Genomic DNA, 25,832 nt, shown 5'->3' with positions numbered 1-25,832 from the left:
TGTGATAAAGACGTCTGAGTTGCTATGTTTCCATTGCAACCAGAGGGGCCACAAGAAGGTCAGTTGCCCCCAGTTGACAGCAGCATCGGCGCCAGTGAAGGCGCCAGCTCCAGCGACCCTGCGGATCACTGATGGCTGGCAGGGCAAGGCAGAGGCTCCAGTGGTGAGGAGTCAAGCATTTCAGCTGACTACCGAGGAGGCACGCACTGCACCCGATGTGGTGATGGGTATGATTCTTTTCCTCTATTTTATTTATATGATGTTATGATATTGATATGTGCTCTGTGTTTATGCATTAGGATTGTTCCATGTGAACGGTATCCCAGTTCAGGTGTTGTTTGACTCGCGTGCCACCCGATCGTTTGTTTCTCTTGCGCTTAGCAAGAAGTTTACTGAGTCTTCGGGCATGTTGGATTGCCCTCTAGAGGTAGAGATTGTGTTTTACTTTTGAGGTGAGTTACCTTCCAGTAGCAGTGGGTCTACGGCCACAACATCGGCTCACCAGTAGGAGTTGTATGATTATATGATTGTCTCTGTGATATTCATATAGGGTTGCTACTACCTGTGGTATGTTTATGTGATAGTATGATATGCTGCTATGTGCTAGTGACAGTAGGGGAGATAGTCCCCGATTTACCGGTCGATAGGGTCGAAGGGGCAGTCATGCCCAGCCATGCTATATAGATTATGTGATATGTGTTATATGGTAGTAGTAGGGGGTCAAATAGTCCCCAGCATCCAGTCGAGAGGACCAAAGGGGAGACCAGCACCTAGATATGCTAGTTAGTATCTAGTCGAGAGGATCGAAGGGGAGGCCAGCACCCAGATATGCTAGCTAATATCCGGTCGAGAGGACCGAAGGGGTAGGTCGGGCACCCAGATATGTCTGACAATATATGTATGATATGTGGTTATATGGTATGTGGTATAGTGGGGGAACTCACTAAGCTTCGTGCTTACGGTTTTTAGTTGTTGTTTCAGGTACCTCTTCAGCCAAGGGGAAGGAGCTGGCGTGGTAGCGACATATCACACACACGCTCTTGTCTTTCCGCACTATGAGACATTCTGGGGTTTGTACTCTGATATTATTATGATTTACATTTTGGTTTACAGACACGAGACATGTTTTATTAAATGATATGGTTGAATGATATTTTGTTACAAACGTTTTGCAAATCACTTAATTAAAAATGAAATTTTTGGCCAGTATTTTGGGGTGTTACAAAAACAGCGGAGATATAGTTCCAGGGACTTGTTGACGATCTCCGATTAACCGTCCGTTTGGGGGTGGTACGCGGTGCTCCGAAGAAGATTGGTTCCTTGCACATGGAACGACTCCCTCCAAAAAGTGTTCATAAAAATATTGTCCCTGTCAGAATTCACTGATAATGGGAATCCATGGAGCCGGACCACTTCCTTGATGAACACGGTTGCTACCGTCACGGCCGTGAAAGGGTGCTTGAGAGTCATGAAATGGGCGTACTTTGAGAGTCGATCCACCACCACAAGTATCGTATCTGTCCCTGTGATAGTGGCAGCCCTTCAATGAAGTCCATGGATACATCATCCCAGATTAAGGTCGGAATGGGCAGGGGTTGGAGAAGGCCTGCTGGGTGGGTGGTAAGAGCTTTCTGTCGTTAACACACGTCACATCCTTGCACATATTTTTGGATTGATTTTCTCATTCCTCAGCTATCCTTAGATAAGTTTTGAACTCTCCCGCATGTCCCCCGACAACTGAATCATGGAATTCTACCAGCAACCTGGGAATGAGCGACGAAGATTTCAGTATCACCAATCTTCCCTTATTCCTCACCTTGCCTCCTTCCACTGTGAATCCCACATGTTTTTTTTCCTAGTTGAGTGATATCTTCCTTAATCTGCTGCAGGAAGGTATCAGCTGCGATCTCTTTTTCCAGTTCGCCTAAGTGTATCGACCATGATGAGGCCATCTTTAGAAGTTTCGTGTCTTCGTGTCGAAACAAAAACTCCCTGGAAAGAGCATCAGCCACACGATTAGTAACACCTGTGTAACATTGTAAAAATTAAGACAATTTTTCACTTTTTAAAACGAAATTCATTCATAATCATTTTCAAGAAAACATTGTATCAACATTATCTCATTACAAATCCCAAGATCAAATCATAATAAACTCCACGGGTGTGTGTGTGTGTGTGTACAGATCATGTCGGCGCCTTCCCGCGATCATCGCTGGTACCTGAGACACATAACACAAAACATTGTAAGCATAAATGCTTAGTGAGTTCCTCAAAATACCACTCTAACACATATTAGCCACTCAAGGCTATAACTCTGCCGACCCTTTGGTCGGTGTGTCCCAGTGGAACCCTCCAGTTCCAACTCTCTGTGGGCCCTCTGGCCCTAACACTGTGGACCCAAAGGTCCTAACTCTATGGACCCACTGGTCCTAACTCTGAAACTCTGAATCATGCATATCACATATCACAATAAATCTCAACACATAAATAACATACAAATACAATGGCACATAGCTCTAAAATATACTGTCACATAACCCTGTTACCACTCTAGGTAAAGTATAGTGAGAAGACTCACCTCAAATGTCTCGGTAAATCTCTGACTTGGTAGAATACGATCTAGCCTCCGCCTAATCACATAAAATAAATATCCTCATGAATATAAATCTCGGGACTAGACTCAACCCTCTCATGGCACCATCAGAAGGGTGAAAGACCATTTTACCCCTCTCTTGGCTCAAAGGCCCCCATTGTTGACCAAACCCTAAAAGTCAACAAAAGTCAACGGTCAACTTGACCCGAATCGTCGAGTGCACTTGGGCGACTCGGCGAGTCTACACGTGCCCACTAACTCTTTAGTCCTGCTTGGCACGTCGAGTTCCTCCCCTTGCTCGACGAGTCACACCTGGCATAAATCGCAGGGCCACCCCGAGTCAACTCGCCGAGTCTCAAGAACAACTCGGCGAGTTCCGCCCTGAAATCCAGTCCTCTAATCCCCCCTCTGACTCACTGAGTTATTTCCCCAACTCAGAAAGTCTACTCACTGAGTGATTTACGGGAAACCCTAATCCTACTCGTCGAGTCTGACCTTCCCAAGCATGATAATCACGTAAAGTTCAGACCTTGACACTCATATAACATCTAGACGGTCTCACTTGGTGATTTAGCACCAAAAATAACCTCCTAAGTTCATGGCTCCCAAAATAACTCATAAAGCTCCAAGGGTTAAGGTCTCTGGACCTCTTTGAGTCCTGATCCAAAGCATAAACTCGAGAAGGGACCAATTGATCCACATATCCATCCTCTAAAGGGGTTAGAAAACCCTAACTCTAAGAATTAACACCAAATCTGAAGAGGGTCCAAATAAATACCTCAAGATGAAGTCTCTAAACTCTGAAATCACCAGAATTGCTCCTCCTTTAGCCTCCTCTTGCCTTGGTCACCTCCTTCTTGCAATCACACCAACAAAATGATCAAAGTGGCCTCTCCTTCCTCACAAACGCTCTAGATATCTTAGGGTTTCTCTCAGTGGTTTGGTAGCAGCAAATGACGGACCTAAGGGCCTTTAAATAGGTCTCAAACCCAGGAAATTAGGGTTTCATTAAATAGCGTGGACTCGCCGAGTCCACTCATGAACTCGCCGAGTCCAACTGTGAACCCGGATAAGAATCCGTGACCATACTTGGCGAGTCTAAGCACCAACTCACCGAGTCCCCTCCCAACCTCCAAAAATAATGGAATAAAATAATATACCTGGGAATCCGGATGTTACAATTCTCCCCCACTAGAATTAGACTTCATCCTCGAAGTCTCACTCTGCAAACTGATGGGTTTTAGCTATAAGAACATCCTATGTGCTCATACAAACCCTAATGCTTGGATCTAGGTTTCTCTATTGTACATGCAATTTATCCAAGACTATAAACCCTAGATCTAGCATATGATAATCAATATAACATATAATTAAGGGTTTAGATCATACCTTGATTGTTATATAGCAATAACAATCTCAAATCCTTCTTGTATTGACTTTAGAAAGCTTAGAGTCACAAATGTCACTCCTCTAATGGTTCACAAACACCAAGAGCAAGAGGATGAAGAAGAGAAGAGAAGGAGGCTGCCCAAAACGTGTGGAAACCCTAAGGATCTTGTTCACCACGTTTTTGGGGCATAAGGACTCTATATATAGTGAGGCTATTAGGGTTATCTAACAAGGAAACCCTAATTTGGATGCTTAAGCCCTAAGCAACCCATGGACTCCTTTCCTTAAAGGCCTTGGACGATTTCTAATGGGTTTCCCCATAGAATTTGTCCAACCTTATACTATAAGGCAATCCATAGCCCAATTTCAATTATCTTATAATTACAATTCCAATCCCTTAAGTTTAATTAATCTCTTTTAGCCACAAACTTAATTCTTATTAATTCTTGACTAATATTAATTAAACAAGATGATTTCTATTAATAAATCATATTTAATCCTTTCTCTCCATAATTATCCTATCAAGTTGCTTTGGTGAAGGCAACCCAAAAGGACCATGCACCATCGGGTCAAGTACATACCAAAATAGTTATGGACTTAGACACTAATCCAACAGTCTCCCACTTGGATAAGTCTAATAACTCTTCTGCGTATGACTTCAGATCTTGATCTGCAATCGTAGCTTTCCAAATCCGCTCTCAACTCTGATCCTATCAGATACGCGTGTCCTTTAGATAAGGGATTATATATTCCTCCATTCTAGATATCGTAAAAGACATGATGTCTAATCATTCTCTCCGTACTATTTCTCGACTTCCGATTTATGACGACTAACTAATTGAACAAATCAAATTAGCCCTAGCCCGGCCGAGCATTTACGTTTGTCATCACTAAATCATTGAGGGGCCCAAAGATATCGCTTTTATCCTACTTTGGATTAAAGGAACGGATAAACTTTGATTCAATGTTCGCTTGCACTCACTCACCGAATCACACACAACAATATGTTTGATGACATCAAGTTACTGGTGCGTTTACATATTATCAATGTGCAACCGATTTGCAAGATACAACTCACACATCTCGGTTTCAAGAATATAAGATGTTATCGTCTCACCAATCACTCGTGATACAATTCATGGAGTGATCCAAGCGAGCGTAGGTTTAATCCAATGCTCAAATCATATTCATAAGCACTCATGAACGTTGCAGCAAACATTTGCTTATGTATAATACTCTTTACACAATCCACACACCAATTCACGACAGTCTTCATTCATACCTACTTCCAACATATGAACGACTGTGGCCCGTTCGAATAATTTGACTGTTCAAAACCAATTAAATTATTCAGGAAGTCAAAACATGCAAAGTGAAACACAAGGATAATACTAATCCCATATGGTCTCAAACCTTTGAGTATAAATAAAACACCTTTTATTTATCACCATATCGATTACTCATTATTTGTTGTTTCGGGTAATCAACTTTTTACTTGAATTATTACAACACTTGTCCCATGCTCTTAGCATGCACACAATGTTTACCTATGGTTCTTACTTTGTGAAATAGATCAAATTAACATATTTCCAATCATACTCATTTGACAACTCCTAATCCTTTTCCATAAGTGAAATAATATCAAATTCTTGCCACTTATGGAATATGCTAGATTCTAACATTTTATGCAATGATCCTTTCGTAATGTCATAGCACAAAAGTCACAATGACTATTGCCAATGATATTACAAAGTCCTCTATCGGAGATTGTTACAATACAATTCCTTAGATATGATGTCTCTCACTCAAAGTACATTCCTTTGAACATCCTTTTGCATAAAAGTTTCTAATCTAGACATAGATTTTTTCAATATTCAATTCCCAATATGGAAAACTTTCCATACTTACCATATGACAACTCATTCTCAATAGAATCTTATCTATTCATAATAACGTCGATATGGTCCATCCAATATCATGCTTCCAACTACTCACAAGCGACCAATCCTCGACGAACTTTGGATTGTCCTTTGATAGTTGTTTAAATATCTTAGTCAAAACCGATTCTTGTCCTTTTTCCCTCTAAATGCGCTAGACATTTGGAAAATTTTAGAATGGTCAAATATTATAGCATTTTCAATCAATCCTATACCCGAAGCATATGGGACACGATGCATAATGTCTTACACGAAGATTCGATACTTTATCAATCTTCTGCCATAATATTTTATGTGTTACGTTCTCAAAATTCGAACTATGAAGAGGAATGCCGTAATCATAATCGGATTTTTAAGAACGCACAATGTTTCCTTGACTAAATTATTAACATTCCGCAACCTAAGCCTTTAGATTTGAAATGAAGCATAATATTCCCTCCCTTAACTATAGCAAAACAACTTTACAACCCTTACGACTTTGCAAGGTGTAACTCTTGTTTTTCTATAATTAATATTGCTAACTTGCAATACTTGCCTTAATAATCATACAATCATAACATTTATGCTCCCACTATCATGATGATTATTATAAACATAACACTTATGCTCCCACTAGCTTTGACATGTATTCAGAAACCAGCTTAACTTCCAGAAAAACAATACTTATTGAATTTCTTAAGTTCATGTTTCTAATACTTAATGCTTTGATAATCCTTTATCTAAGCTTATACACTTTTCCCTTAGATAGCTCATATGTGTGTCTAAACAATTTAGACTAATTGCCAAATCTCACAATTCGAATCATGGAAAGGGATACCGTAACTATAATCGAATTTGAGAATACAATTTCACAATCACTATCTTCTTAAAATCTCTATTAGTGAAAGCATTTCCTCATAGTCATTTTCATGAAGGAGGGAATCTTATGACACTTAGATTTTAATGGTGTATGTATTCCTATCCATGTGAATTTGTCAAAACCAAAGTTTAGGACAAATTCAAACTCATATGGACCGAACTTTCTTAATCTTGACTTTTTGCCTTATGGTAACACAGCTGCCCACCATGTCTTCCAAGTAGTTAAGCAGCTCACCATTTCATATCAATGTACTTTCCATTGATCAAGGTCCTTGCCTTTTATGCATTCAAATGAGAACTCATAGAATCACATGCATAATTAACTCAATTGGAATGGCATAGAAACAAAATAGTGTCAACACGATAGGTTGTAAACCTAAACTCGTGTGCTAGTGATGATCGATAAGGTTTATTTTGATTAGTTCTTGAAACCTTTCAAGACCATTAAGACTCCCACTGACTCCTTGACATATAAGATTCTCTTGTCAATAAACATTTCTTGACAAACAAATATTCAAGAGTTAGTGTAGTTTTTATCAAAACACTTCATAAATTGGTCCTAGTTTGTCTTTGTCTTATCCAAGACATCACAACTTTCCACACTTGATGAATGCTATAAACCTTCTTAATACTTTTCACTCAATGTCACAGTCTTAACTCTAAGACTTGTTTTGGAACGAAGTATGATTGACTTCTTGATTTAACCATTTCTTCAATTCTTGATTCCTCTTCTTAGACATACAATTGTACTAAGACTCACTTAGAGGATCAATTGATATATGGTTCTTAATCATTAAGATTTATCATAAAGCATAAAAGGTACTCTCCCTTCTTCTTAGAATGTAGAAACTTTTATCTTTCTGCCTACTTGATTCTTCTTATTCGTTCTGTTATTGATTTAAACTTTTTCAATCAATTTAGAATTACACTTAATCTTATAAGTATAATCATATTTACTAAACCTTTAGTAAATCATGACGAATATCTTTGTTATTCTTATGGTGGACTTGATCAATACGCAACTTTGTGTACTCGATCTCCTAGTCCTTCACTTGACACTTTGTCAATGAATTAGTCTAATTTCCAAATATGAAATTTCTCATTCATCGTGCAACCAAGTCGCATGATTCCAAGTTTCTGTCCAATTGAAACTTGGGCGATGAGAAACTCTCCCTATTTGGTAAATTCTCGACATTTCCATAAACAACATAATTAAGAATCAAATCCATTATTGCTAATATTAGAAACCTTCAAACATCAATTTTCATGCATGCCATTGCAAGGATAAATAAATAATTTAAAATCAAAATTTATTTTATTGCGGAAAAATTTGTCATTACAATGCAATTCATTGAAAAACTATGCTAATACATATTTCTAATTCTAACTCTAAGTAGTAGCTCAAGAATCTAATCTTCAAGTAAAGCGATCGAAATCCATTTCTTCACGGTTAGATTTTGCTCACTTCTTCCCTTAAGCTTCCTCTCTTTTCTTTGATCCTACAAAACATCAATTGTAATCTTATCACATTATGTATTAAGAATCTAGAATAGAAGCTTAAAAGAGTTAGTCAATGGATTTTACCTAAAGCAGAGCCATATGTTTTGACTCTCCCATCTCTTAGATCTCTTAGGTAAATAGGGCAGCTTCGTCTCCAATGCCCCTTCTCTTGGCAATAAAAGCAAATCGGCTCTTTTGGAACAGCACATGGAACTACTTCAGATATTGCCTTTCTCTTATGATCAAACTCTTCGATCATGGCATGTCTTTCGTTGCTATTGTCTATATCCATAGAGGTCTTGAAGGCAGATTCACCAATCAACTTTGCTTCTCCATTGCGCCAAATCATTGTTGATTCAGCAGCAATAAGCATATAAGTGAGATCTATAAGGGTCACGTCGTGGTTCATCATATAGTACTCTCTTACGAACTCACTATACGAGTTAGGAAGTGACTGAAGAACCCAATCAACAGCCATCTCCTCACAGACAACGGATCCTTACATTCTTAACATATCAATGTGTGACTTCATCCCTAGGACGTGTGCACACACCGACTTTCCTTCTTCATGTTTACTTGCCAAAAGGGCTTAAGTGAGCTTGAACTTTTCAAGCCTTCGAACTTGTGGGTTAGGGAGAATAATTGGAGGAGGTGGAGGAAGTGAAGCATGATCTCTTGTTCCTCGATCGAATTGTGGAATATCATCTTCATGTGGAATGCTTGTTCCACGGGATTTGGGAAGACCATGGTTGTCGTACTTTGACATCGACAAAACGGGAGAAAACGAATTCAAGTTAGTTGGTTGATTGAGTCCTTAGTAAATCACCCAAATGAGATACTAAGGCTAGGACCCAACACAATACGCTACAACCTAGAAAAGGGATGTCGTAATCTAGTTGCAGAATATTTGAAGGTAAGTGAATGACGATTCACTAATTTCCACCATGAAAAACGAAAAAGAAATTTAAGTTTTAAATCTATGAAAACTCCTAGATCCTTTGAGATTCATTGAACATTTCAATGGCATGTTTAAATCTCGATATGCCCCTCTAGTTTGTGACTGGGATGCCGAGGATCACAAAGCGGGTGTGAATAACCATGCAAACTTACATGGTGCCCTCACATGTTACGGTCACCTATTCGATGTGCCGGTAAACCACACACGCTCCACCGAACTATGACAAACATTGAGTCACCCTTTGCTACCTTTTCTTAGAACCATTTAGTGTGCCGGTAAACCACACACGCTCCACTAACGTCTTCGCAAGGGTACAAAGTGTAATTTCATGGAATTGCATCAATTCACTTTTGCCTAAAGTAACTAAGATTGTGAATTTTTAAAACATTTAGTTACTTTTTTACTTCATTATACTTATAATGGAAAGTTTCTGTCCTATCCTACCCGTTCGGCTAACGAACCTCAACTAGTCAAGAGTGCGGTGGGTAAGAGTGGATACTCATTCAATCGCCATTTTATAGGCAATTTCCTTAAACACCCCTTATAGACTAGCTTCGTGAATGAGGCCTACTAACGGTAAGACTGACTTTTACTCATACATATATATAATGTTAGACTTTTAATGTTATATATAGTATAGGGTGTATTTTACACTTTTAAAAATACTAGGTGGCCAAATTTAACAATTATACTTTTAGTTCAATTAAATTGTAAACCAAAACTTTTATGGATTTATTAAACCTCTTTTAATTATACACCTTAATTAATTAATAAAACCATAAGGGTGTGATTTGAACTTTTCAAAACAATACTAGGGTTTTAGAATTTAACATTCCTAAATTAAACTTTTAATCAACTTTTAAATTCCAAAACTTGAGGGCATGTTTTGAAACATTTCAAAACATTAGGGTTTAGAATTTAAATATACATCAAAATTAAACTTTTAATCAAAATTTAAATTCCAAAACTTGAGGGCAAGTTTTGAAACCTTTTCAAAACATTAGGGTTTCAACTATTTAAATTTCAAAACTAAACTTTTGAGTTCAAATTTAAACTATAAAACCTAAAGGGGAAAATTGAAACTTTTCATTACTCAATGATCAAATAACAAATAATATAAATTAACAAATTAATTTTGTCATTATCTATATTTGACCTAATTTCAATTTCTTGCAAAATAAGTTACCCAATTAATACAAATAATCAACTTTAATCATATAAGGAAGTTATTATCTAATTAATTGGTAATTATCTTGTGTTTTGGCAAGGATATCTCCCTTAATAAATGAAAATCACTCTGCCACATGGCAGCCTCTCATTTAATATGACAAATGGCATTTTTATAGTTTTTTCAATTAAATTCTTTTCCACTCGGCAAATTATGGATTTTTTGTTTTTTTTTTTTTCAAATTATAAATTCTCATTTATTTACTACATTATACAAAATTAAAGGAACCGGCGATATCCTTTAGTTTTTTGTCAATGAATACATTTACTCCAAATATATCTCCCTAAATAACATACACAATTGTCGGTAATCAACACTCATATTGACTCTTATTTGCAGAAACTTATCAAATCAATTCAATCACAGCTATTCTTCATATCCTTTCCAAAATCAAATTTGAAAAATATATACAGCTTCATTCTTATTCATATGATGCCTTTTATTGAGAGATTGAAGATTTACAGCACCTTCAAGTTCATCATCAAACTCCATTATCAACAATATCTTCTACACCAGGTTAGCCTATGTAATTATCGATAAAATTACTTTACAGAATGACCAAAATTATTTGATTGTTTTTTATTTGAACATTTGATGTTTTCCTCTTCTCCTTTCCATCATATGGTCGATTTATATACAAATTTATATACTAATTATTTACACATTTTTTACTGCATATAAGGTGTTCGATTAAATGCCTCAAAGAATTTTTTTTCCCTGTCACACACCCTCCTGCAACAATTGTGATTGTTATTTTTTGCACTTTTATTCTGAGTTAAAAAAACTATATGCTGTCATTTAAGTGAAAACCAACATTCTGTTAAATAACAATATTGCCTCTTTTGCCCTTCCATTGAAAGCAAAAGTAGAAATCATGGCATTCCATGTGACAATGTTCTTGAACGACATGTTTTCAAAAACTTGAAATGCATGGTCTACATTCCCACATTTATCATACATGTCGATTAAAGCAGTGGCTACATATATGTCTTTTTGGAGACCATTTTTTAATGCATATTCATCTACTGATTTACCAATATCAAGAGCACCAAGTGATGCACATGCGGATAAAACTCCACTTAATGTGATATTATTTGCTTTTACGCCTTCTTCTTTCATGATGTTGAAGATTGAAATTGCTTCATGTGATAATCCACTTTGCGCATACCTGCCATGTAAACATTAAAAAAGTGAGATTAACGTTTTTTGTTTCATAATTGAAGAATCATAAATGAAAAACACTTACCCTGTAATCATGGAGTTCCAGGTTACTAAATCTTTTTTTGTCATTTTATCAAAAACCTTCCTTGATGACACCAAATCCCCACACTTTGCATACATACCAATTAAAGATGAGCCAATAAAAAAATTCACCTTCATTTTATTATCCACAACATAATTGCCTTTTGAACATAAAAGTGTAACATATTTTTTTTTCACTGTTTGGTTTTACATATATTGCTGGTATTTTCACATAAGGGTATTTTGGACATTTCACAATATATTTCCTTATATGTCCCTGATTTATATTTCCTTAAATTATTTTTGTCATTTATTTATAATACTTTTCTGTTATATAACAACTAATCTTTGTTACTACGTTTTGTTTACAGTTTAATGAAAAACACCAATGTTACCATGATCAGTGACTTGGCGCTTGCAAAAGATGACTACATGATCAAGGTTCGAATCATCCGTCTGTGGAAACAGATTCGTATGATTGGAATGATATTGATGGACGAAAGGGTATGTTTATTCATGCATTCTGATTACAAACTCCCAACCGTTGAACATATTGATCAAGTTATTTCGGTTGAAATTCCAAACAAAGAAAATGATCCAGAATTGTATGCACTTGTCAGTGAGTTTATGATGCATGGTCCATGTGGTTCTGATAATCCTAAATGCCCATGCATGAGTGACAACAAGTGTTCAAAAAATTTCCCAAAGTCATTCTTAGAAAATACCTCTGTCGATTCAAATGGTTATCCTATATATAGGAGACGTAATGATGGATCTTTTGTTGAAAAGTTTGGTGTTAGGTTAGACAACAGAAGTGTCGTTCCATATCACAAAGCCCTTTTGAAAAGATATCAGGCTCACATTAATGTTGAGTGGTGCAATCAAGCGGCTTCCATAAAATATTTGTTTAAATATATTAACAAGGGTCCTGATCGGGTTACTGTTGCAGTTGTACAAAATAACGGAGATAATAGTGATGATGTTTCCGTTGATGAAATACAAAATTACTATGATTGTAGGTATTTGTCTGCATGTGAAGCTTCATGGCGTATCTTTGCATTTGATGTTCATTACAGATATCCTTCTGTTGTAAGGCTTCCATTCCATCTTCCTGGAAAACAAAATGTTGTATATGGAGCAGACGATGATATTGAAGATGTCCTCAACAAACAATCTGTTTCTTCTTCGATGTTCTTATCTTGGATGAGCTGTAATGAACATAATGCTGATGCACGAAAACTTTCTTATGTTGAGTTTCCTACAAAATTTGTATGGAAACAGGAAGATCGTTGTTGGGAGCCAAGAAAAAAAGGGTTTTCTATTGGAAGAATTCACATAGTCTCGCCTAATCTAGGTGAAGCATATTTTTTGAGAATTCTTTTAAATAAAGTCAAAGGGCCGAAATCATTTGAAGATATTCGCAAGGTTAATGGACAAGTTTGTCCTACTTTTAGAGATGCATGTTATGCGCTTGGACTTTTAGAAGATGATAAAGAATATATTGATGCCATCGAGGAAGCAAGTCACTCAGGATCTGGTTATTATTTACGGTTTCTATTTGCAACTATGCTAAAGTCTAATAGTTTGTCTAGACCATATTATGTCTGGGAAAATACTTGGCAATATTTATCTGATGGAATTCTCTACAATCAACGAATAAGATTAAAGACTCCAGGTATTATTATTTTTTCTATTATTTACATTAGACACATTATTTATATATATTTTTCACATGAATAATTATACAAATATTTTTAAATTAACTTTACTATTGTACAGGTTTATCACTTAATGACGATCAGGTTAAAAACTTGACGCTATATGAGATTGAAAAAATTCTACTCCAAAATAGTTCAAGCCTAAGAGATTTTGTTGGGATGCCTTACCCTGATCATGATCTGGTATCTTCGACAAACAATCGTTTAATTACTGAGGAGTTAGATTTTGATATAACGATTCTACAAAAAGAATCTCATCAGCTACTTGAATCATTAACAGTTGAACAACGCTCAATTTTTGATGAAATCATGACAGCTGTTAAAGAGAATAAAGGAGGAGTGTTTTTTGTTTATGGCTATGGAGGTACTGGTAAAACTTTCCTTTGGAATACTTTATCTGCATCTTTAAGGTCTAAAGGTGATATCGTCCTAAATGTTGCTTCAAGTGGTATTGCTTCGTTGTTACTAACCGGAGGTAGAACAGCACACTCACGCTTTATAATTCCTCTAAATCTTACAGAGGATTCTTTTTGTTCTTTTGGGAAAGACAGTGATGTAGCCGAATTGTTAAAAAAAACATCATTGATTATATGGGACGAGGCACCTATGATTCATAAGCATGCATTTGAAGCCTTGGATCATTCTATGAAAGATATATTCACTTGTGATCTTCGTACCAACTCAAAGTTGCCATTCGGAGGAAAAACAATTTTTTTTGGAGGAGATTTTAGACAAATTCTACCTGTTATTCCTAACGGAAGCAGGCAAGAAATTGTTAATGCTTCTTTATCTTCTTCTTACATTTGGTCAAATTGCAAAGTGTTAACATTGACAAAAAACATGAGGTTAAGTGTTCTCGCATCCAATATTCAAGAAACGACAAATTTTGCAAATTGGATTTTGGATATAGGAGAAGGAAAGGTTGGTGGTTTAAATGATGGAGAGACAATTATTGATATTCCTGATGATCTTCTTATTGTTGATTCTACTGATCCTATTGGTTCATTAATTGAATTTGTCTATCCTTCGATCGTTGAAAATGCCAAGAATCCGATTTATTTTCAAGAAAGAGCAATCCTTGCACCGAAGAATGAAGTTGTTCAAGAGATTAACGAGCGTTTGTTAAAATTATTTCCGGGAGCCCAACAGGAGCATCTAAGTTCAGATAGTCTTTCACATGCAGATTTTGTTCATGATAACATTGATGAAACTTTATACTCCCCTGATGTTCTAAATGGTCTTAAACCTTCAGGTATGCCAATTCATAAGTTGGTATTAAAAGTCGGTGTTCCAGTTATGTTACTAAGAAATATTGATCAAAAATCTGGATTGTGTAATGGAACAAGGCTACGGGTTCTTGCGTTGGGCAAACGTGTTATAGAAGCTGAGATAATATCTGGAAGTAATATTGGAAACCGTACGTTTATTCCAAGAATGTCTTTGACGCCTTCGGACAAAAGGATTCCTTTCATATTTCAAAGACGACAATTCCCGTTGGCTGTATGTTTTGCGATGACAATAAATAAAAGCCAAGGACAATCACTATCGAAGGTGGGGTTGTTTTTTAGACAACCAGTATTTACTCATAGGCAGTTGTATGTTGCATTGTCGAGAGTGAAGAGTAAAAATGGAATAAAAATATTAATTTTAGATAAAGATGGTAAACTTACCAATAAGACATCTAATGTTGTATTCAAAGAAGTCTTTAGAAATTTGTAATTTATAAAAATAAGTCTCAATATTTCAATGTTTGTTTTTATTATTATACATTATCTTATCTACTTATTCATCATTTTGTTTTTATATTTTTAGCAATTTTTATTTATTTAATGTTTAATGTTTATAACATTATTGTCATTATCATTTTATAAATATGTACATTTTTATTTTATTTATTTATATTTCGAAATACTTAATTTATTCTTTATATATTTTTGTCTTTATGTTAAATTAATACTATAAAAAACATGTAATGTTTAACAAAATATATTAATTTTTTTTAAAAAAAAACCCGTGTATTACACGGGTCTCACACCTAGTTCTTTAAGAAACAATAAAATTCGTATTTTATAGGTTTAAAACGAATATGGTAATTATCCTTAAGCAAAATAGCAACAAAATCCGAGATTTCCTCTGTCTAACGCTCCGACTCGTCGAGTCACACTTTGGAACTCGCCGAGTAGTGCTGACTCACCGAGTCCAAGTAGTGACTCGCCAAGTCAGGTCAAACAGTAAGCCATATTTCGTTTTTCAGCTACATAATACATCAATACAATAGAAACCAATCTAGGCTCTGATACCGTTGATGGGTTTTAGCTATAAGAACATCCTATGTGCTCATACAAACCATAATGCTTGGATCTAGGTTTCTCTATTGTACATGCAATTTATCCAAGACTATAAACCCTAGATCTATCATATGATAATCAATATAACATATAATTAAGGGTTTAGATCATACCTTGATTGTTATATAGCAATAACAATCTCAAATCCTTCTTGTATTGACTTTAGAAAGCATGGAGTCACAAATGTCACTCCTCTAATGGTTCACAAACACCAAGAGAAAGAGGATGAAGAAGAGAAGAGAAGGAAGTTGCCCAAAACGTGTAGAAACCCTAAGGATCTTGTTCACCACGTTTTTGGGGCATAAGGACTCTATATATAGTGAGGCTATTAGGGTTATCTAACAAGGAAACCCTAATTTGGATGCTTAAGCCCTAAGCAACCCATGGACTCCTTTCCTTAAAGGCCTTGGACGATTTCTAATGGGTTTCCCCATAGAATTCGTCCAACCTTATAATATAAGGCAATCCATAGCCCAATTGCAATTATCTTATAATTACAATTCCAGTCCCTTAAGTTTAATTAATCTCTTTTAGCCACAAACTTAATTCTTATTAATTATTGACTAATATTAATTAAACAATATGATTTCTCATAATATATTAATAAATCATATTTAATCCTTTCTCTCCATAATTCATCCTATCAAGTTGCTTTGGTGAAGGCAACCCAAAAGGACCATGCACCATCGGGTCAAGTACATACCAAAATAGTTATGGACTTAGACACTAATCCAACACAAACAACCCTGGATGCTGCTCCCGCGTCTCACGCTCCGGCTCCCAAGTCAACTCTGACCCTTTCCGATGCTGCCACTGGACCTGCACCAGAGGCACCTCCTTGTTCCTCAAAACCTTGATCTTCCGATCCCTAATCGCCACCAGTCTCTCAATATAGTTCATGCTCGCATCCACCTGAATATCTTCTAATGGCACCACTGCTGCCTCGTCGACTATACACTTTCTCAACTGTGACACGTTGAAAGTGTCATGAATTTGATCCAACTCTGCAGGCAACTCCAAACGGTAGGCTACCCTGCCTACTCTCGCGATCACCCTGAAAGGACCAATATATTGGGGCCCCAACTTTCCCCTCTTCCTGAATCGAATCACTCCTTTCCAAGGAGAGACCTTCAGGAGCACGAAGTCGCCAACCTGAAACTCGAGCTCGGACCAGCGCCTGTCCGCATTACTCTTCTGACGACTTTGAGCGGTCAACAACCTCTGTCTGACCTACTGTATCTGCTCAGTCGTCTGGAGCACAATCTCTGTACTACCCATCACACGTTTCCCGACCTCTCCCCAGCAAATAGGGGTCTGACACCTCCTCCCATACAATAGCTCAAAGGGTGGCATACCAATGCTCGAATGAGAGCTTTTGTTGTAGGAAAACTCTGCCAAGGGCAAGTACATGTCCCAACTCCCGCCGAAATCCAACACACATGCTCGAAGCATGTACTCGAGCGTCTGAATCGTCCGTTCACTCTGACCGTCAGACTGTGGATGGTATGCGGTACTAAAATGTAGCCTCGTACCCAATTCCTCATGGAATTTCTTCCAGAATCTGGAAGTGAAACGCACATCTCGATCTGAGACAATCGAGATCGGCACTCCATGCCGCGATACCACCTCTCTCACGTACATCTCTGCCAATCTCTCCGTGGAAGAGCTCTCACTGATAGCAAGGAAATGAGCGCTCTTTGTCAACCTGTCCACAATCACCCAAATTGCATCGACACCTCTCGTAGTCCTCGGAAATTTGGTGATGAAATCCATGGTAATCTGTTCCCATTTCCACTCGGGAATCTCTAATGGTTGCAGCTTACCATGTGGACGCTAATGCTCGGCCTTAACCCTACGACAGGTCAAGCATCTCTCTACAAACCATGGGACATCCCTCTTCATACAAGGCCACCAATACTCCCTCTTCAGGTCCAAATAAATCTTAGTGGCCCCAGGATGGATCGAGAACTTCGATAGATGAGCCTCTTCCATCAAAATGGTACGCGTCCTGCCCACAAACGGTACCCATATCCGACCTTGAAATGTCATAAGCCCCCGACTATCGGTAACGAACTCTGATACCAGCCCGACAACTCACTCTCTCTTCTGGTTTTCTGATCTCCCGGCCTCAGCCTGGGCCCGACGAATGGTGTCCAACACCGGAGTCATCAATGTCAATCTCAAACAAACATCTCACATCGGGGCGCTCTCTGCCCTTCAGCTCAGTGCATCGGCTACAACATTAGCCTTGCTCGAGTGGTACAGGATCTCACAATCATAATCCCTCACCACATCTAACCATCTCCTCTGGCGCATATTCAGGTTGGGCTGATCCATTAGATACTTCAGGCTCTTGTGGTCCGTGTATATGGTACACCGAACCCCATACAGATAGCGACGCCAGATCTTGAGGGCGAACACCACTGCCCCCAATTCCAGATCGTGGGTGGGATACCTCATCTCATGAGGCTTCAGCTGCCTCGATGCGTATGCTATCACATGACCCCTCTGCATAAGCACCGCTCCCAACCCCGATATTGACGCATCACAATACACTACGAAGTCCTCATCCCCTCCGGAAGAGCTAACACTGGGTCTACGCATAGTCTCTGGCGAAGTGTCTCGAAGGAGGCCTGCTGCTCTGGGCCCCATGAAAAAGAAACACCCTTCCAGGTCAACTTGGTGAGTGACACGACGATCTTGGAGAAATCCCTGATAAATCTCCGATAATAACTAGCCAACCCTAGGAAACTCCTGATCTCGGTAGGTGACCTCGGTACCTCCCAACTCATCACTGCATCAATCTTGGCCGGGTCGACCAATTTCCCTTTCTGGTTAACGAGGTTCCTTAGGAACTGAACCTCTCGCAACCAGAAATCACACTTGGAGAAATTGGCATAAAGCCTCTCCGATCTCAGAACTCCGAGGATCTCCCTCAATTGCTCCTCATGCTGCTCTCTGGATCTCGAATACACCAATATGTCGTCGATGAATACGATCACCGAGCGGTCCAACATCGGCCTGCATACTTTGTTCATGAGATCCATGAACACTGCCGATGCATTGGGGAGTCCGAAAGGCATTACCACAAACTCGTAATGCCCATAACGAGTCATGAACGCTGTCTTCTGGATGTCCTCATCTCGCACCCTCACCTGATGATACCCAGACCTCAAATTGATCTTGGAGAACCAAGATGCTCTCTGCAACTGATCGAACAAATCGTCGATCCTCGGCAACGGGTAATGGTTCTTGACCATCAGCTTGTTCAAATCCTGGTAATCAATGCACATCCGGTGTGAACCATCCTTTTTCTTGACAAAAAGGATAGGTGCTCCCCACGGCGAGCTGCTCGGCCGAATAAACCCCTTCCCCATCAACTCCTGAAGCTGCGAGGATAACTCCTGCATCTCTGGAGGCGCAAGGCGATAGGGCGCCTTGGCGATAGGCGCGGCCCCCGGAACCAAATCGATACTGTACTCCACCTGCCTCTCGGGAGGCACGCCCAGCAACTCCTCCGGAAATACGTCCGGGAACTCACGCACTATCGGAACCTCATCAACTGACCTCGGTCTCTCTGAGTCTACCCTCGTATCCATCATATACGCTACAAAACCCCTACAACCCTGCTGTAGACACTGTCTCGCTCTAGCGGCCGAACAAAATGCTGACCCAGAACGTGTACCCTTGCCGTACACCATAAGAACTCCCCCACTAGGGTCTCGTATGGTCACCAGCTGACGCTCGCAGTCGATAACTGCTCCAAATCTGCTCAACCAGTCCATGCCCACGATGACACAGACATCTCCCATCGCGATAGGAACTAAGTCAATCGGAAACTCCACTCCGAAAATCTCAAGTAGACACCCTCGGATAACCTCGGTGGCATACACCGCCCTCTCGTCAGCTATGGAAACTCTCAGAGGTCGACTCAACGCCTCTCGACTAACACTGATATGCTGACTAAAAGCCAAAGATACGAAAGACCGACTCGCACCCGAGTCAAATAACACCAAGGCAGGTACAGGACTCACAAGAAAGGTACGTATGCATAACATAATATAAACACGATATCACATCAACAAAATAAATACATGAAAGAATACATACCAGCTACGACATCGGGCGCTGCGTGGACCTCCTCCGCAGTCAACTAGAAGGCTCTCCCTCGTGCCCTCGGTGCCTCGGACTTCACTGGCCGGCTCTCAGTGGATCTGATAGCAGCAGGGGCAGACCCCTGAGATGCTCCCTGGGTTGTCCCTCGCAACTGTAGACACTCTGCCTTGCGGTGTCCGGTCTAGTTGCAGTGAAAACATACTGCAAACCCCTTGAGGGCAATCCTTGGCCATATGCCCCTCATTGCCATATTTGTAGCAAGACCCCGCTCTGCATACCCCATCGTGGCTCTTGCCGTACTTGCCACAAGTGCGGCCCCGCTGACTCCCAGGTCTCGAATCAGCGGGCTTGGCCCGCTTGGCTGCCGGCTGAGACTGCGCCGGTCGCCGATCCCTCCCCTGAGACTCAGCCTCCTCCCTAGCCTGGGTCTCCAGCTCCATCTCCCTCTTCCGGGCATTTTCCTGAAGCTCGAAAAATGTCCGGTACGTCGAGTTCGGCACGAACTCCCGTATATCCCTCCTCAAAATGCTCAGATATCGGCTCATACGTGCATGCTCGGAGGACACGTGCTCTGGGCAGAACATCGCCCGCTCATGGAACATCCTCGTAATCACTGTGACATACTCAGTACCCTGCTTGAGGGTCAAAAACTCCTGGGCCAAACGATCCCTCTCCACCTGGGGAACATACTCATCTCGGAACATAGCAGTGAACCTCTCCTAAGTCACTGCGGCAAGCTCAGCAGGCAAATAATGCGTCGTCACAAATTTCCACCAGTCCTTCGCCCCCAAGCGAAGCTGGTTCAACGCGAACCGGACTCCCAAATGCTCTGGAGAGGAGCAAGTAAAGAAACACCCCTCAATGTCCGAAATCCACCTCATCGCTGCAATCGGCTCTTGGGTCCCATCAAACTCCGGTGGTTTTGTGATGCTGAACTCTTGGAACAGCAACGCATCACCACCCTGCGGCCTAGTCACAACTATAGCTGCAGTGGCCGCAACAACCGCAGCCTCTGAAATAGCAGCGTATCTCTCGTCAAATGTCTCTATCAGTGTGGTCTTGATAGACCCGAACATCTCTGGTATCTCTGCCCTGATGGCCACAACCACTTCCTTATGGATGATCATATGGATCACCTCATCACTCGTACCACTGGTCTCTGGTGTGTGGCGTGTCCCTACCATGATCTCTCTCGGAAATACAACATAAGTAATATTAGGAACTCGCTCGAGCATACTCATACTCGATAACTCCACCCTACTTGTTCCTTAGTACTCTGAGGATTTTTACTTAGACTGCACACTGATCCGGTGTCTTCAGTAGTACAGGCCCAATACTACCGTCCACACCGCATCAACATTCATCCCAAGTCCTCCTCCCAGAGTCCCAAATCCCAAGTACTCTATTCTTTCTAATGATATGCTACTCACTAGCAGACCTCTTGTATGCTCCTCGCTGCTATCTAAACATCTCAAGCATCTCTAGCAGGAAAACTCCTAGACTAAGGCATCACATATCAGGCCACTCTAGTCCTAATAAGAATACCTAGTCTACTCTAGCATGCATAACATAACTCATCATATAGCGTATCATTGCATATCATATAACACCTATTGCGAGGGTATTTTGGGAAAACACCGTTCGGGTGCTGACTGATTATACACACGGCTTTGCTTTGTTTGTCTCAAAACTCTTTTTACTCTTTTAAAAATTTGTTTTATTTTCAAATTTTCCTCAAAATCCTCAGTTTGAGTTCAGATACACCCGAAGGTGCATCCGAATCCCTCAAACCAAGTCTCTGATACCAACTTGTAACACCGTAAAAATTAAGACAATTTTTCACTTTTTAAAATGAAATTCATTAATAATCATTTTCAAGAAAACATTGTATCAACATTATCTCATTACAAATCCCAAGATCAAATCATAATAAACTCCACGGGTGTGTGTGTGTGTGTGTGTACAAATCATGCCGGTGCCTTCCCGCGATCATCGCTGGTACCTGAGACACATATCACAAAACACTGTAAGCATAAATGCTTAGTAAGTTCCCTAAAATACCACTCTAACACATATTAGCCACTCAAGGCTATAACTCTACTGACCCTCTGGTCGGTGTGTCCCAGTGGAACCCTCCAGTTCCAACTCTCTGTGGGCCCTCTGGCCCTAACACTGTGGACCCAAAGGTCCTAACTCTATGGACCCACTGGTCGTAACTCTAAAACTCTGAATCATGTATATCACATATCACAATAAATCTCAACACATATATAGCATACAAATACACTGGCACATAGCTCTAAATTATACTATCACATAACCTTGTTACCACTCTAGGTAAAGTATAGTGAGAAGACTCACCTCAGATGTCTCGGTAAATCTCTGACTCGCTAGAATATGATCTAGCCTCCGCCTAATCACATAAAATAAATACCCTCATGAATATAATTCTCGAGACTAGACTCAACCCTCTCATGGCACCATCAGAAGGGTGAAAGACCATTTTACTCTTCTCTTGGCTCAAAGGCCCCCATTGTTAACCAAACCCTAAAAGTCAACAAAAGTCAACGGTCAACTTGACCCGGGTCGTCGAGTGCACTTGGGCGACTCGGCGAGTCTACACGTGTCCACTAACTCTTTAGTCCCGCTTGGCACGTCGAGTTCCTCCCCTTGCTCGACGAGTCACACCTGGCATGAATCGCGGGGCCACCCCGACTCAACTCGCCGAGTCTCAAGAACAACTCAGCGAGTTCCACCTTGAACTCCAGTCCTCTAATCCCCCCTCCGCCTCATTGAGTTATTTCCCCAACTCGGTAAGTCTACTCACTGAGTGATTTACGGGAAACCTTAACCCTACTCGCGCGAGTCTGATCTTTGGACTCGGCGAGTTCATGCCATGCACAAACTCCATTGACCTCCTGAGGTTAGATCTGTTCCTTAAATCCATAGATCTGACCTTCCTAAGTATGATAATCACGTAAAGTTCAGACCTTGACACTCATATAACATCTAGACGGTCTCACTTGGTGATTTAGCCCCAAAAATAACCTCCTAAGTTCATGGCTCCCAAAATAACTCATAAAGCTCCAAGGGTTAAGGTCTTTGGACCTCTTTGAGTCCAGATCCAAAGCATAATCTCGAGAAGGGACCAATTGCTCCACATATCCATCCTCTAAAGGGGTTATAAAACCCTAACTCTAAGAATTAACACCTAATCTGAAGAAGGTCAGAATAAATACCTCAAGATGAAGTCTCTATACTCTGAAATCACCAGAATCGCTCCTCTTTCAGCCTCCTCTTGCCTTGGTCACCTCCTTCTTGCAATCACACCAACAAAATGATCAAAAGTGGCCTCTCCTTCCTCACAAACGCTCTAGATCTCTTAGGGTTTCTCTCTGGGGTTTGGTAGCTGCAAATGACGGCCCTAAAGGCCTTTAAATAGGTCTCAAACCCAGGAAATTAGGGTTTCATTAAACAGCGTGGACTCGCTGAGTCCACTCATGAACTCGCCGAGTCCAACTATGAACCCGGATAAGAATCTGCGACCATACTCAGCGAGTCTAAGCACCAACTCGCCGAGTCCCCTCCTAACCTCCAAAAATAAAGGAATAAAATAATATACCTGGGAATCCGGATGTTACAACCTGGTTTATATTGTATTTCAAAATCATAGCCCAAAATGTTGTACAACCACTTCTGGTATTCCGGTCCGATTTCCCTTTGATCCATAAGGAACTTAAGGCTCTTTTGATCGGTTCTAATAATGAAGTGAGTTCCCAGTAAATAGTGTCTCCACTTCTTTACTGCCAAAACAATGGCCATTAGCTCCTTCTCATAAATAGGTTTTGATCGGTTTCGTGTTCCCAACACCTGGCTATAAAACGCGATGGGTGCCCATCCTGTGTAAGCACGGCCCCCAAGCCTGCCCCTAATGCATCGGCTTCCACTACGAAAGGTCGTTGGAAATTCGGCATGGCAAGAACCGGGGCCTGTTGAAGAGCTGACTTCAAGGTTTGGAAGGTCTCCTCCGCTTCTTCTGACCAACCAAAACAGTCTTTCTTAAGCTGATCCGTGAGAGGGACAGCGAGCTTGGCGTATCCCGCCACGAACTTCCTATAGTACCCGGATAACCCAAGGAACCCCCTGAGTTCCTTCAATGTGGTTGGGGTGGGCCACTGATCGATGTCTTGCACCTTTTCCTCATCCACAGCCACCCCTTCAGCTGATATGAAGTGCCTTAAATACGCCACCCGAGTTTTGCCTAGTTCACATTTTCCTAGGTTTGCATACAACTGATGAGTGTATTGGACTTCTAGAACCAATTCCAAGTGTTGGAGGTGTTGGATTTCATTTGGGCTGTAAACGAGGATATCATCATAAAACACCAGCATGAACTTTCTAAGATATGATCGGAACACCTCATTCATTAATTATTGGAAGGTGGCGAGAGCGTTAGTAAGCCCGATGGGCATTACTAAAAATTCGTAGTGGCCTTCATGGGTTTGAAAAGCCGTCTTAGGAATGTCTTTTTCCCGCATACGTATTTGGTGATACCCGGACTTGAGATATAACTTGGAAAAGACTGTGGATCCGTGAAGCTCATCCAATAGCTCGTTGATTACCTGAATCGGAAATTTGTCTTTAACAGTGATCTTGTTGAGGTTGCGGTAGTCCACGCAAAACCTCCAAGACCCATATTTCTTTTTAACCAAAATCACGGGACTGGAAAATGGGCTGCGTGAAATTTGGATGATACCGTCTTGTAACATTTCGCTCAACAACCTTTCAATTTCTGCCTTCTGGGAATGAGAATAACGATAGGGTCTGACAGATACAGGATCTGTGCCTTCATTGAGCCTGATGATGTGTTGTTGATCCCTTTTGGGAGGTATCCCAAGCTTCCAATCGAACACCCTGGAGTACCTACTGAGCAAGTTCCTGAGATATCGGGTGCTGGGGGCAAAGATTGGGGGTCCAGGTTCTGCCCCAGATGATTAAACTGGATCAAGTATCCCCCACCCATGGAACGCAACGTACGAATCATGGTTTTCAGCGAGACTTGAGCTCGTTCTAAGGTCGGATCCCCCCTTAGTGTTACAGTGTGAACATTCAATTGAAACTTCATCACCTGTGTCTTCCAGTTGGTGGTCACTGTCCCTAATTTCTCGAGCCATTGAATTCCCAATATGATATCAGCACTTCCTAGGGTCATTGGTAGGAACTCTTCTATGATATTGACATCTTGCAATTGTAAATACGTCCCTTGACATTTCCCTGTTCCCTCCGTTGATTCTCTTGTTCCCAAGGATACCCCAAAACCCAGAGTGGAAGTGACCGGAAGTTGTAATTCTGAAACAATTTTGAGGGATACAAAATTGTGAATGGCTCCGGGGTCGATCATCACCACCACCACGTGCCCCTTTATTTCTCCTTTCAACTTTAGCGTTTTTGGGTTCGAAGTGCCCATGATCGAGCTCATGCATTTTCGCGATAAGGTGGTTTCGTTGGTCTCCGGTGATGGCTCACCAAGGGGCTCGTCCAATTCCTTGTCGCTTTCTTCTCCTTCTTGGGTTAGGAGCATGCTGAGCTCCTTGCGCCTACAACGGTGCCCCACATGCCACTTTTCCTCACATCTGAAACACAATCCCTTCTCTCTTTTCTGTTGCCATTCTTTATCTGATAACCGTCTGATCTCTCCTTCAGGTTTTGTGGGCAACTTGTTGCTTTTGGTGTAAATAGGGTTCTGGATCTGGGACGCACGAGGAGTGAAGTAAGTATTTTTTATGGGTGTAATCAGAGGTGTTCCTGCTATGCTTCCGGTGGGGTTCGTTCGTTGATTGACAGTGGAAGGTTGTGATTTTCGTTGGAGGTGGGATTGTAGCTTTTGTTCAACCTTGATAGCCGGTGTCATGGCATGTTCAACGGACATGGGGCTTAATATTTGG

The 25,832-nt window shown here is 40.5% G+C and overlaps 1 protein-coding gene and 2 pseudogenes across 1 annotated transcript; 1 reads left to right on the top strand and 2 right to left on the bottom strand.

Annotated features, from left to right (window-relative positions):
- Positions 1 to 11,261: 11,261 nt before the first annotated feature.
- LOC145061971 (pentatricopeptide repeat-containing protein At2g34400 pseudogene) lies at positions 11,262 to 11,843 on the bottom strand (annotated as a pseudogene).
- Positions 11,844 to 12,101: 258 nt separating this feature from the next.
- On the top strand, positions 12,102 to 15,142 carry LOC145061969 (uncharacterized). The gene is made up of 2 exons (XM_079009567.1): positions 12,102 to 13,380; positions 13,485 to 15,142. The coding sequence occupies exons 1-2, from the start codon at positions 12,102 to 12,104 to the stop codon at positions 15,140 to 15,142; spliced, it is 2,937 nt and encodes a 978-aa protein (XP_078865693.1).
- Positions 15,143 to 23,708: 8,566 nt separating this feature from the next.
- On the bottom strand, positions 23,709 to 24,314 carry LOC145061968 (putative mitochondrial protein AtMg00860 pseudogene; annotated as a pseudogene).
- Between the last annotated feature and the right edge of the window lie 1,518 nt (positions 24,315 to 25,832).

The sequence above is a fragment of the Lactuca serriola genome, chromosome 7, assembly GCF_051521515.1.
Source record: "Lactuca serriola cultivar US96UC23 chromosome 7, Lser_US96UC23_V15, whole genome shotgun sequence".
NCBI lineage: Eukaryota > Viridiplantae > Streptophyta > Magnoliopsida > Asterales > Asteraceae > Lactuca > Lactuca serriola.
This window is presented reverse-complemented; position numbering and strand designations above follow the sequence as displayed.